At 50.0% G+C, this 14,064-nt stretch overlaps 1 protein-coding gene across 2 annotated transcripts; it reads left to right on the top strand.

Moving 5' to 3' along the window:
- Positions 1 to 4,096: 4,096 nt before the first annotated feature.
- On the top strand, positions 4,097 to 13,294 carry otud5a (OTU deubiquitinase 5a). 2 transcript variants are annotated; one of them, XM_028409655.1, is made up of 9 exons: positions 4,097 to 4,963; positions 7,399 to 7,489; positions 11,151 to 11,215; positions 11,307 to 11,463; positions 11,532 to 11,680; positions 11,986 to 12,171; positions 12,247 to 12,451; positions 12,726 to 12,797; positions 13,047 to 13,294. In XM_028409655.1, exons 1-9 carry the CDS (start codon positions 4,376 to 4,378, stop codon positions 13,178 to 13,180), a joined length of 1,647 nt encoding a protein of 548 aa, XP_028265456.1. In that variant the 5' UTR covers positions 4,097 to 4,375; the 3' UTR covers positions 13,181 to 13,294. The 2 variants fall into 2 exon arrangements, with proteins under 2 accessions (XP_028265456.1, XP_028265455.1); XM_028409654.1 differs by having other exon boundaries at positions 7,396 to 7,489.
- Positions 13,295 to 14,064: the final 770 nt, after the last annotated feature.

Genomic DNA, 14,064 nt, shown 5'->3' with positions numbered 1-14,064 from the left:
CTGCCGCTGCCGCTGCCGCGTGCGTGCGCCTGCGTGCGCGGCGAGCGGCGCGTGCGGGTCTGACAGTGCGTGATGTCCACTGCAGGTAAAAAATGCAAAGATCTCTCTCACACACACGCTGCATTACATTTACATATCTCGCCTCCGTGTGTGTGTGTGTGTGTGTGTGTGTGCGCGCGCGCGCGATACCTGCAGGTAGCTGTGCAGCAGCAGCTTAATGGAGCTTTACTACACAGTGAAAGCAATGATGAGTTAATGTCTCTCTCTCTCTCTCTCTCTCTCACACACACACACACACACACACACACACAGGCCATAAGGAAAGAGAGGGTGATGATAAAGGAAGTGTGTGTGCGCGCGCGCGCGTGTGGGGGGCACCAGGAAGGAAAAGGGAAGGAAGGAAGAGAGAGAGCTCCACCTTCAGAGGGAGGAGTCTGTGATGAGGGGGGTATTCGGGGTAATAGGCTGACATCAGCGAGTGTGTGTGTGTGTATCTGCTGTGTGTGTGTCCTGGTATTGCTACTGTTGTGGGGACTCACCTCCTTTTGAGGACAAAAACAAAACCTTATGATGTAATTCATACAGTGTGTGTGTGTGTGTGTGTTTCTGTCTGTGTGTGTCTGCTGATGATCTTTATGTGTTGTGTTTCTTTTCTTCTTTTCATCTGTGTGTGTCTGTTTTCAGTCTCATCCAGAGAAAATCCATGTTCAGGACCTGTCTGACTCACTCTCAGTGATCAGTGGTCGGTGTGATCAGTGGTCAGTGATCAGTGTGATCAGTGATCAGTGTGATTAGTGATTAGTGATCGGTGTGATCAGTGATCAGTGGTCGGTGTGATCAGTGATCTGTGGTCGGTGATCGGTGTGATCAGTGATCGGTGTGATCAGTGATCAGTGATCAGTGATCGGTGTGATCAGTGATCAGTGATCGGTGATCGGTGTGATCAGTGGTCAGTGATCAGTGTGATCAGTGATCGGTGTGATCAGTGATCAGTGGTCGGTGTGATCAGTGATCAGTGGTCGGTGATCGGTGTGATCAGTGATCGGTGTGATCAGTGATCAGTGATCGGTGTGATCAGTGATCTGTGGTCGGTGATCGGTGTGATCAGTGATCGGTGTGATCAGTGATCAGTGGTCGGTGTGATTATTTTTTAATTCATTTTTTATGTTTAAAGACACAAAGAGAGAATCTGAAAGTGACAGTCAGCACATCTTGTCCATCAGAAGACAGACATGTCCTCCTCTTCCATGTTTGACATGAGAGATGTCTTCTCATTGTTTTATTTGTAATCTGAATTAAATTGATTTAGGGACAGACAGTTAAAGGTGAGAGCTGGAGAGGCTCAACCAGGCACAGGCTGCTGGACGGCATCAGGCTGCAGGTGTTGCTCCAGGTCTCTCTGTCTGTTTGGCTCCATATTTGTTCCTCATAGTTTCTGTATGTGAGCAGGAAGTTGATGTCCTCAGCGTCTCACCTCTAAGAGTTCCAGGTCACAGAGACCAGCAAAGTGTCCTCGTCCTCCCTCAGAGGACGGACAGATCTCAGCTTCCTGTTGTCCACGTCTGACAGAGAGCCGCGTACCGGATCACAGCCGCGTACCAGATCACAGCCGCGGCCCCTTCAGGCACAGCTTCATCTTGCAGTTGAGGAAGACTCTGCTGCTGAAGCATCCGGAAGGTGATGATGCTTCCTGTGACCTTCATCTTCAGGACGTTAGGGTTTCCACAGCTGCTCAGAAACAGACACACAGACACACACACACAGACAGACACACACACACACAGACACACACAGAGACACACAGACAGACACACACAGAGACAGACACACAGACACACTGAGACAGACACACACACACACAGACAGACACACACACACACAGACACACACAGAGACACACAGACAGACACACACAGAGACAGACACACACACACACAGACAGACACACAGACACAGAGACAGACACACACACACACACACACAGACAGACACACAGACACAGAGACAGACACACACACACACACACACACAGACAGAGACACACAGACAGACACACACAGAGACAGACACACACACACAGACACACACACACACACAGACAGACACACACACAGACACACAGACACAGAGACAGACACACACACACACACACACACACAGACACACAGACAGACACACACAGACAGACTTTTTCTGTAGCCTTTGTTAGCATCAGTGCTGCTGTTAGCTCTCAGTCAGCTGACCTCAGACGATGGTAGCTGGTGGTGTCTGACCTCCAGCGTGTCGTTGCTGTCCAGGCTGCAGGCTCTGGCAGCGGAGTCCATCCACTGTCGGGTATTTGCACAGCAAGGTGGTGCAGGTGGTGATGAGGGGTTCCGGGTCAACGTGGCGGTGACAGGAAGTGACAGTGACTCCTTCGGGACCTCACAGCTGTAGGAGATTGATTAAAAAGGTCGGAGTTCTCTGACAGGCTCTGGTGATGGGGCGTGGAGGAGAATCAAAGAGGAGACGTGCGCCTGCAGAGCCTGTTCCAGCCATGGGTCACCTGGCAGCAGCAGTGACAGAAGCACTGAATACACAACAAGTTCTCACAGATACTCAGGAGGAGAGTGTGAGGACACGTCAGAGCACAGCACTCACTGGCACGGCACACTGAGCCTTTCCTTATACACGGATTTTGTTATCCGAATAAAAATAAACGTTTTAATTGTTTTCAGAATCAGAAACAGAATCACTTTATTTATCCCCGAGGGGAAATTCTTGTTTGTTACAGACAAATAGAATCAAAGATAAAGTGAAATATCTAAATAACTAGGTAGCATTTAAATCCCTGAGTTGTGTCTAAAGAAGAAGACACATATTTACTGCTGTATAAAAACCTTTACACAGTAAAGAGCAGGACATGAATGTACCAGTATGAATGTGCAGTGTCTGAGTGACTGTCACAGTTCAGAGTTCAGTAGTTTGATGGAGACAGGCAGGAATGACTTCCTGTGTCTCTCAGTGGTGCATCATGGGAGTCGGAGTCTGTTGCTGAACGAGCTCCTGTAGCTCCTGTCCTGTCCCTCACCCTCAGACTGCTGCCCCAGCAGACAGCAGCATACATGATGGCTCCACAGACTCAGAGGACATCCTCAGCATCGTCCTGCAGATGTTGAAGGACCTCAGCTGCCTCAGAGAGTAGAGGCGACTCTGGCCCTTCCTGTAAACAGTGTCCATGTTCGTGCACCAGTCCAGTTTGTGGTCCAAGTACATTCCCAGGTATTTGTACTCCTCCACCACCTCCACTCTGACCCCTTTGATGCTGGTAGGGGTCACTGGAGCCTTTGTCCTCCTCAGATCCACCACTAGTTCCTTTGTCTTTGTCACATTGAGCAGTAGGTGGTTGCTCTCGCTCCAGGTGACAAAGTCATCCACGGACCTGTACTCCCTCTCATCACCACCAGTGATACATCCAACCACTGCAGAGTCATCAGAGAGTTTCTGGAGGTGGCAGGTCCCTGTGGAGCCCCGGTGCTGCTGATCAGTCTGTCTGACACACAGCTCTGTAGGCTACATACTGTGGTCTGTATGTTCTGTATTGTATGCGTGTGGGGGTCTGAGTCGGAGCAGCCGCTCTGTGTCGCCCCCTGCAGGTCACAGCTGACACCGAACCTGAACCACGCTGCTGTAATGGTTCTGTTTGTCCGCACGATGGCGCCACAGAGAGCGCCTGATGCAGCAGCGGCGGCTCTTTGTTCTCCGTCACCTGCAGGACTGTACGTTAACGGGACTCTGTAGTGAGACAGTAGTTATCAATAAAATGTCATCGAAATTATAAATGAATGACGTCAGCGGGTTAGACGCTTGAAGCTTGAACCAGAGAGACAAGATGACAGTAACAGCTGTTTAGGAAACACCACATATATTGATAAATCACAATGATTGGAACAAAATGACGCACTAAAGGCTTTAACTTTATTGATCAATGAATGAATCAATAAATATGTCCAACAGTCGACATGTTTTATCTGCTCTGTTCTTTTAAAACCAACAACCTAAATAAAAGTTCTGATTGACGGCCTGACGTAAAACATGCCGTCGTAACCAGGAAGTGACGTCGCTGCCCCCCGTCAGCCTGTGTTGATGTTTGTGGAGTGGACGCGCTGGAGAGAACGGGAAGAGGAGACGCTTTTTGTTTTTGTTCAACGGAACCGTCGAAAAGAAGCCGAGCCGCCGCCTCTGTGACCCGTTTCGGTTCGTTAGGAGCCTTAGCTCGGTGATCAGAGCCGAACGGCCGGGCCGGAGAGCGAACACACCGAGACATTTGATCGAGAAAGGGAGGACTCGTCACCCTCTGACCCCCTCCCTGCTTCCCTCACACACACACTCCACCATGACGATTCTCCCGAAGAAGAAGCCCAGCGCCGGGGTCGGCGTCTCGGACCACGCCGATGACAGCGACCGTCGGAGCGGCTCCGACCCCCACCAACACCCGCACCCTCACGCAGGCCGGGCCGGAGCTCGACCGAGGGCTTCACCTCCGCCGTGGTCCTACCAGTCTGCTCCGCCCTCCGCCAGGGACGACAGGCGGAGCATCGAGGCGAGCTCTCGGCCGCAGCAGGCCTCTCCGCCGCCCGTCGGCTCCGTGTCCCCGGTAGGGCCGGGCGACGGTCGGGACAGCAGCGGCGGGATGGTTGGCGGGTCCCGCGGAGACATCGTCGTGTCGGCCGGCGTCGTCGGATGCGGCGGAGGCATCGGCAGCTGCTGCTCCGGGCCCGGGCTAAGCAAGAGGCGGCGGCAGGCAGGCACCTGCTCCGGCGGGGTGGTGGCTGCTCTGGCTGGCGGAGGCCAGCCCGGGGTGACGGGACCGGGAGGAGTAGGGTCCAGCCAGGAGACGGAGGAAGGAGCCGGGAACAACAGCGAGGACGAGTACGAGAACGCCGCCCGGCTGCAGTCCATGGACCCGGCTACCGTGGAGCAGGTAGGGAGCTAACGATAGCTATGATTAGCTGGGATGCTAACGGTGCTGCTAACGCTGCTGTAGCTGTTAGAGTGTAATAACACAGTTATTAAGGACGAGAACTTACACCGACACCAGACGGAACATTTTAATCCTCAGCTTTTCGTTGAAAATTATTAATTATTTAATTATTAAATTTAAGAGCACAGATTGACCTCCAGGTCGCCATGGCAACAGCACTGACGCTGCAGCTACCTGACAGCTGACCTGACATGAAACAACAAATGAGGACCAGCCGCAGAGCAGACACTTTAACTGTTTAATACTCATACAGTCAAATCATCAAATTCTCACATTTGAGAAGCAAGCAGAGCAAGTGTAATCATCAGTCCGTCAGCAGGCTGTCCCCTCAGAGGGGCTGTGCAGCCGGGTCACACTTACCTGCTCAGCCCTCGTCCCCCACCCCGGTCCTGCTGTCAGAGTGTCTGCCAGGAAACACAACCTGGAGTCATCGTTCCATCGTTTTTAGTCCCAGGCTGTTCAGCTCCTCAGATGTTTTTCTTCACAGAGACGTGCTGCTGTCAATGAATATCCAGCGTGATGTTCCTGTGACACCTGAGCCTAAAGCAGAGAGGTCACGGGGTCCAGCAGAGGGGACATTACACGGTGTTAGATTATTGACCATCAGACTCTGATGGGGTCGCGTCTCTGTTTAGATCCAGTCCCAGAGGGATCCACAAGAATCAGAATTGTTAGTTTGGCATAGGTGTGTGTGTGTCTGTGTGTCTGTGTGTGTGTGTCTGTGTGTGTGTGAGCCCTGTCCAAACACACATGTTTAGTGTGTGTGTGTTACATGAGGAGGTATTGTAGGAAGCAGAGTGTGTGTGTGTGCGACCACACAAGTGACCGACACCACCTGACACTGTGTGTGTGTCTGAGAGGGCAACACCTCCTCTGCTCATCTCAGCTTTGTGGAGGAATCTGCAAAAAAAGAACAGTGAAGCCTCAGCCCTCCTCTTCCTCCAGCTCCTCCTCTTCCTCCTTGTCTTCTATGCATCAGTTACATGACCTTCATCACTGAACAAATTCACATCGACTGAACTTGCATCAGGTTCTGTGTGTAGGATTTTGTCTGTCTGTATATATGTGTGTGTGTCTGTGTATGTGTGTGTGTCTGTGTATGTGTGTGTGTCTGTGTATGTGTGTGTGTCTGTGTATGTGTGTGTGTCTGTATATATGTGTGTGTCTGTGTGTGTGTGTGTCTGTGTATGTGTGTCTGTGTATGTGTGTCTGTATGTGTGTCTGTATATGTGTGTGTGTCTGTATGTGTGTGTGTCTGTATATGTGTGTGTGTGTGTGTCTGTATATATACACACACATAAATATTCATATGTGTGTGTGTGTCTGTATATGTGTTTGTGTGTCTGTATATGTGTGTGTATGTCTGTATGTGTGTGTGTCTGTATATGTGTGTGTGTCTGTGTCTGTATGTGTGTGTGTCTGTATATGTGTGTGCGTGTGTCTGTATGTTTGTGTGTGTTTGTATATGTGTTTGTGTGTGTCTGTATATGTGTGTGTGCGTTTCTGTATATGTGTGTGTCTGTATATGTGTGTGTGTGTGTCTGTGTCTGTATGTGTGTGTGCGTTTCTGTATGTGTGTGTCTGTATATGTGTTTGTGTGTGTATGTCTGTATGTGTGTGTGTGTCTGTATATGTGTGTGTGTCTGTGTCTGTATGTGTGTGTGTCTGTATATGTGTGTGTGTGTGTCTGTATGTTTGTGTGTGTTTGTATGTGTTTGTGTGTGTCTGTATATGTGTGTGTGTCTGTATATGTGTGTGTGCGTTTCTGTATATGTGTGTGTCTGTATATGTTTGTGTGTGTCTGTGTATATGTGTGTGTGTTTGTATATGTGCGTGTCTGTATATGTGTGTGTGCGTTTCTGTATATATACAGAAACGCACACACACATATACAGACACACACACACACACACATATACAGACACACACATATATGTGTGTGTGTGTGTCTGTATATGTGTGTGTGTGTGTGTGTCTGTATATGTGTGTGTGTGTGTAAGTTGTGGACTTCCTGTCTGTCAGTGTAGTGCTGAGTTGTGTTGTGTTGCTGTGTTGTCAGTGTGACATGTTTGGTTCTGCTGGCTCTGTTTGAGCTCCTCCTGATACAGTTCTGATCAGAAAGTATTGATGGACCTGATTCTGGAGCCATGGAAACACGCAGCTCAGACACGCAGCTGTTTGTGATGCTGCGTTTGGACGGCGGAGGACTTTCAGTGTTTCTATGAAGTGACTGTGTGGATAGAATGTTTGATTCATCAATCAAACAAAGTCAATGTTCAGATGAATGAACCGTCCAGCTGAAGCTCTTAAACACATGTACTCACCGGTGATGCTGTGCTGCTCAGTAACCTTCTGACTGTGTGTGTGTTCAGCAGGAGCACTGGTTTGAAAAAGCTCTGCGGGAGAAGAAAGGATTTGTCATTAAGAAGATGAAGGAGGATGGGGCATGTCTGTTCAGAGCTGTGGGTGAGTGACACACACACACACACACCTGGTCCCACCTCAGGTGTCCCTGCAGTTCCTCTGGTCGTCAGCAGGGGGCAGTGTTCATCTGCGTGATAGAGTGATGGAAAATATGCAACTGCATTTGACTTCTGTTTTATAATCATTTTGTCAGATTGATCCTAACATCAAACCTTTTACACACACACACACACACACACACACACACACACACACACACAGACACACACACACATTTCAGTTCAGAAAGCTGCACCTTATTCACATTGATTGTTTCAGTTTCAACCTGCAGCGGTGAGCCTTTACAGACAGCAGGGGGCGCTTTGAGGCCCTCTATGTGTGTGTGTGTAAATGGGTCAGTGTGAAAGGTGAGTGTTTTCCCGGCAGCCACACAGAGCTCCATTATGTTGCTACAGTTATGTCATCACGCTGACCTCTGTGTGTGTGTATGTAAACACACACCTGTATTCCTGGTGTTCTCACACAGACACACACACACACACACACACACACACACGTCAGACATCTTTAACATGAAGCAGACACAGAAACAGACAAAGACACTGTCAGAAATGAAACACAGGCGGTCCTTACATAATGCTAATGCTATCTGAACAGAGCCACGGGAAGGTGTGTGTGTGTGGACAGACAGTGGACAGACAGTGGACAGACAGAGGACAGAGTGGACAGACAGAGGGCAGACAGTGAACAGACAGAGGACAGACAGTGGACAGAGTGGACAGACAGAGGACAGACTTGTTCTCAGAGGCATTTATTTACAGCACAGAGTTTCACAGAAATCACCTGCTCACACTGTGTGTGTGTGTGCACTCTGAGTTGTGAAACCAAACCTCACCCCCACAGTGAAGTGTCCACACACACACACACACACACACACACACACAGACAGCTGTGTTTGAAGTGCAAGATGTGTTTTGACACCTTTGTCCACTTTCTGTTTCAGGTAGGCAGGTGTGTGTGCTTGTGTGTACACTCGCTCGTGTGTGTGTGTGTGTGAGAGGCATCACTGATGTTTGGGGTTTTGGAGACGTGCGCTCTCAGTCTCTCTCTTGAGTTCATTTTTGTGTGATTTAAACAGCAGCTTGTTGTTCTACCTGTGAGCCGCCTGGTCACTGGACCCTTGCGTGTCCCCTGGGGAGCCTCTGTAGGGGGATTACTCAGTATCTCCTCTCAGCCTGTCGGTCTGTCTGTCCTCGTCTTGGACCAGTGCTGACAGTTTGTTGTTGTTGTGGAGCTGCTGATACCTGAGTACCTGGGTGCGCCTGCCTGTGTCAGGTCACATTCCTGCTGTGCAGATAAAAACCGTCCTGACCTGCTGAGTGTACGTTGGTGCAGACGTCTGAGTGACGTTCTCTTCATCAGCTGTTTCACTGCTGAACATCTGACGCACACCTGACTGCATTCCAACAACACCTGAGGGTTCGGCTCAGTGTGCAGGTGTTCAGTGGACCTGGTCTGGTGTCAGCTGACCGTTCCTCCATCGTGAAGTCAAACCATACAGAGGAGAGTTCACACACAGAAGCTGAAGGCTGTGAGGAAGCATAAATAAAATGGCGCTGTGTGTATGCTGACGGCGTCATGGCGGCTGATCTGCTTTGATCTGCTCTGACACAGATTTAGAGTAAACAGTGAGCGTGGGCACACCGAGGAAATGTCACGGCGCCCTGATAACAACGATAAAACATGGCAGAGGAGGAAGCAAGCAGGACCCTCAGTATTAATGTGGATTTAGACTTTAAGGTTTCTGATGGTCTTTGAATGCATCATGATTAAATAATTATAGTTCATCAAACTTTTTTATTCTAAAAGAGTTTATAAACAAAGAGTTAGCAAAAAGTCCTGTCCTCCTCAGCACCCAGCAGGAAGCCACGATGGAGTCACATGTGAGCAGCAGTCACATGACCAACATGTGTGTCACTCTGACGTGTGTGAGCGTGTCCTCATGAATGTGCTGGGAGGTAGTGTGTGCAGGTGTGTCTGGTGTGTGTGCAGCACTCGGCAGCAGGATCAGATGTCAATCATCTCTGACAGTCAGCTGACCTACAGCACACACAGGTATCATCTAAAACCTCAGTTTCTGCAACAATGAGTCAGTGAATGAAGGTTTGAACATTTTGTCGATGATCAATCATCAGCTGCAGAAACAGCAGCATAAAGATTTCCTCCTTTACAACCACAAACAGCTGACCGGGCTGTCAACAACACAATGTTTGACCTGTTATAAACCAGTCAGAGTGCCCGGTCACTGAGGACTGACCACACACACACAGACAGTATGGTGGCTGCATGTTCAAACTTTTGCATCAGTCCCTCCTAAACTTGATTTCTCTCACGCAGCTTTCATGTCTCTTTGTGTGTGTCTCAGTGTGTGCGTCTGTGTCTGTATGTATGTGTGTGTGTCTGTGTCAGTGTGTGGGTGGTGTGTAGTTTCCCTACTCTTGGCGTGGTCGGATTCATTAGAGGTCTGACTTGATGATAAGGTTCCTCAGAAGGAGGACAGACGTGTTCGCTTCCTGCAGTGAACTGCACTTCCCAGAATGCTTTGCTCTGTCAGGGTGTGGTCTGACTGTGAGCTTCAGATAAAACCTTCATCAACGTTAGTGCTGTAGTGATGGACTCCTTTGTCAGGCCCCACCCCTTTCTGAGAATATTGTCCACGCTGACCAATTAAAACATTTGTGACACCTGTGTCCTCTCCTTGTGTCCTCCTCTCCTTGTTTCCTCCTCCTGGTGTCCTCTCCTTGTTTCCTCCTCCTGGTGTCCTCTCCTTGTCTCCTCCTCTCCTTGTGTCCTCTCCTTGTGTCCTCCTCTCCTTGTGTCCTCTCCTTGTGTCCTCCTCTCCTGGAGTCCTCTCCTTGTGTCCTCCTCTCCTGGAGTCCTCTCCTGGTGTCTCCTCTCCTGGTGTCCTCTCCTTGTCTCCTCCTCTCCTTGTGTCCTCTCCTTGTCCCTGGTGTTTTGTGTCTTTGCTGTCACTCCGAGGGAGTTTCCCTCTCTGACTTTCTGACTCACCTGTTGTTGCTGCTGCAGGAAAATCTGTGGAACACACACACACACACACACACACACACACACACACACACACACACGGCCTGCTCTGTGTAGTTGGCGTTGGGAGTTTCTTTACGTGTTTTTCTGACACACACCTGCTGCTGCTCAGCCATGAGTGTTAGTTTTGTTTTGAGTGTGTGTTACACTCTGCACACACACACACACACACACACACACCGCTGATGAGAAATAGGAAGTTGTGAGGGGGGGTTCTGAGAATCGCTGCGGTGACAGATCATGTGACTTGCTGGAAATTGAACCAAAGTGAGACTCATTTACATACTGCTACCTTCAGAGGCAGGGTGTATGTGTGTGTCTGTGTGTGTGTCTGTGTGTGTGTGTGGACTTACATACATATTGTATGTAAGTCCATCAGCCAACCACACCGCTCTCTCTCTCTCTCTCTCTCTCTCTCTATATATATATATATATATATATATATATATATATATATTTAACCCTTTATGTGTCAGAGCAGCAGGACTTCATGGTGCAGCGAACACACACCGACTGATCATGTGACAGTAGCTACATCACTTTGAAGCAGAGTGTGGTTGATGGCTATAACTTATGTATTGATCTGTGTGTGTCTCAGCTGATCAGGTGTATGGCGATCAGGACATGCATGAAGTGGTCCGGAAACACTGTATGGATTACCTGGTGAGTGTCTCTGAGCTGGAAGTATTGATCAGTGATCTGGTGCCCCCCCCCCCCCCCTCCCGTGCTGTTAACGTTGTGTTTGAACCCTCAGATGAAGAACGCCGACTATTTCTCCAACTATGTGACAGAAGACTTCACCACGTACATCAACAGGAAGCGGAAAAACAATTGCCATGGCAACCACATCGAAATGCAGGCCATGGCCGAGATGTACAACAGGCCGGTGGAGGTGTACCAGTACAGCACAGGTCAGTGTCAGGGCGGCCGCCGCATCAGCCAACCACACCGCTCTAACCCAAGCCTCCTTTGTCTGCAGAGCCAATCAACACGTTCCACGGCATCCACCAGAACCACGACGAGCCAATCAGAGTCAGCTACCACCGCAACATCCACTACAACTCTGTGGTCAACCCCAACAAGGCCACCATCGGGGTCGGCCTGGGCCTGCCCGCCTTCAAACCCGGGGTAAGTGTGTGTCTGTGTGTGTGTCTGTGTCTCTGTGTATGTCTCTCTGTGTCTCTCTGTCTCTGTGTGTCTCTCTGTCGTGTACTGACAGACCCTGTCTCCCTGTCTCTGTGTGTGTCTCTCTGTGTGTCTCTGTCTCTCTGTGTCTCTCTGTCTCTGTGTGTCTCTCTGTCTCTGTGTACTGACGGGTCTCCTCCTCTGTGTGTCTCTCTGTCTCTCTGTGTGTGTCTCTCTGTCGCTCTCTCTGTGTGTGTCTCTGTGTGTGTCTCTCTGTCTCTGTGTACTGACGGGTATCCTCCTCTCAGTATGCAGACCAGTCTCTGATGAAGTCAGCCATTAAAACCTCAGAGGAGTCGTGGATCGAGCAGCAGATGCTGGAGGACAAGAAGCGAGCGACAGACTGGGAGGCCACCAACGAGGCCATCGAGGAGCAGGTGGCCCGAGAGTCGTACCTGCAGTGGCTGCAGGACCAGGAGAAGCAGGCCCGGCAGGTGAGGCGAGCGCACAAACCACCGACACACAAACACACGTGACGAATATCACCCACAACACCTCATTTCCTTCAGCCCCGCAAGGCCAGTGCCACCTGCAGCTCGGCGACAGCAGCTGCGTCCAGCGGCCTTGACGACTGGAGTGCACGGTCGCCACGACAACGGGACTCCGACCCCTCCCACTCAGACCTCACAACTGCCCCCTCGACCCACAACAAGCCTCCCTCCCCTGCTGGAGCCGCCCTCATCCTGAGTAAACCGCCCTCCCCCTGCGCGCCAGGTGACGCACACTGTGACACACACACACAGCCACACACGCACACAGACACACACACACACACACACAGACAGACACATAGACACACACTCACACACATACACAGGTAGACACTCATACAGACACACACACACACACACACTCACACAGACACACACACTCACACACTCATACAGACACACAGACACAGCCACAGCCACACACACACACTCACACAGACACACACACTCACACAGACACACACACTTTCTTCTGACTGTGTCATTTGTCTGTGCAGGTCCCAGTAATCAGAGTCGTCATCATTTGGAGTACAGAGCCATCATGCAGGAGATGTCACCCACAGCGTTTGGTAAGACACACACACACACACACACACACACACTCTCACACACAGAGTGACAGTGCTGAACTCTGCAGGCTCTTTACAGCTGAGTTCTCTCTCAGTCCATCATTCTGGCTTTTCAAAATAAGCTCCACTCCTGGATGCTGCAGACAGAGACTCCAAAGTTAAAAAAAATATACAATGGTCTCCACACAGCCGGGGCGTGGGGGTGGGGGGGCTGCCTCAATGTGACAGTTAAAGCTGTGTGTGTCTCAGGTCTGACGGACTGGGAGGACGATGAGATCCTGGCATCGGTGCTGGCTGTGTCTCAGCAGGAGTATCTGGACAGCATGAAACATCAGAGTGCCGCCATGCACCGAGAGAGAGAGCCGTCCCCCGACAGCAGCTGATACCTGGCTACACAACACACACTCAACTATGACCTTTGACCCCCCCCCCCCCCAGCAGCCTGACCCTCACCCCACCTCACCTCTGACCCACAGAAGGATCAACCAGCGAAGAAATGACACAAAGATGAGCACCGTCTGTTTCATTGGCTCTCTCTCTCTCTCTCTCTCTCTCTCTCTCTCTCTCTCTCTCTCTTCCCCCAGCTCTGTCGGTCCCTCCTCCCATAACTCCGCCCTCTGTTTCCACTTCCTGGTTACGGTCTTAATGCTGATTCAGGATCAGATGTAATTTATAATCTGGGCAGCTTTGAATCGGTTATTCCAGGCTGTTAGCTTTGCAGCTAACGCAGCCATTTGTGTAAATGAAGAATGCTAATAAGAACTGAGATGGTCTACTGTGGATGTCCTGGAGGCTATGTTAGCATGCTCTTTAATGAGCGAGCTTTGATCTAAAGTCTTACAATATTTAAAGTTCAGACATAGCTAACATGCTACATTAACAGTTAGCTTAACTGCAAATAGAATTGATTTTTCCCACTCACGTTAGCATCCACCAGCAGCCGTTATGCTGGCCCAAACTGAAGTTACTGTGTCCTACAGGCTACGTTAGCATGATTTAACTTAGTCTGCAGCGCCCGAAGTGTCGTGTTTCAAGCTAGCTGGTAGCAAAGTCATTTCCTGCTCATTCTGCACCTTCACAGCGCCCCCATGGACAGCCGTCGTGTGTGGCAAATCAAAATTTTAACGTCTGCAGATCAGATTTTTAAGCCAAGCATAGACAAAGTTAGCATGCTGCTTAGAGAGCAAGCTATAACTCCAAAACCTGTTATACAGCTAGCCAACATGCTAACAACCTGCAGTGCTCAGCCTCACCATTAGGTTCATGT

Source organism: Parambassis ranga, chromosome 7, assembly GCF_900634625.1.
Source record: "Parambassis ranga chromosome 7, fParRan2.1, whole genome shotgun sequence".
Lineage (NCBI taxonomy): Eukaryota > Metazoa > Chordata > Actinopteri > Ambassidae > Parambassis > Parambassis ranga.
Note: the sequence above shows the minus strand (reverse complement) of the source record. Positions and strands in the feature narration are given on the sequence as shown.

What these genes read in the sequence shown, in the direction of transcription:
- otud5a (XM_028409654.1), top strand. Translation starts at nt 4,376, where the DNA reads ATGACGATTCTCCCGAAGAAGAAGCCCAGCGCCGGGGTCGGCGTCTCG. An exon ending in AACACTGTATGGATTACCTG is followed by an intron (nt 11,216 to 11,306) that starts GTGAGTGTCTCT and finishes TTGAACCCTCAG; the next exon opens with ATGAAGAACGCCGACTATTT. An exon ending in AGGAGAAGCAGGCCCGGCAG is followed by an intron (nt 12,172 to 12,246) that starts GTGAGGCGAGCG and finishes CATTTCCTTCAG; the next exon opens with CCCCGCAAGGCCAGTGCCAC.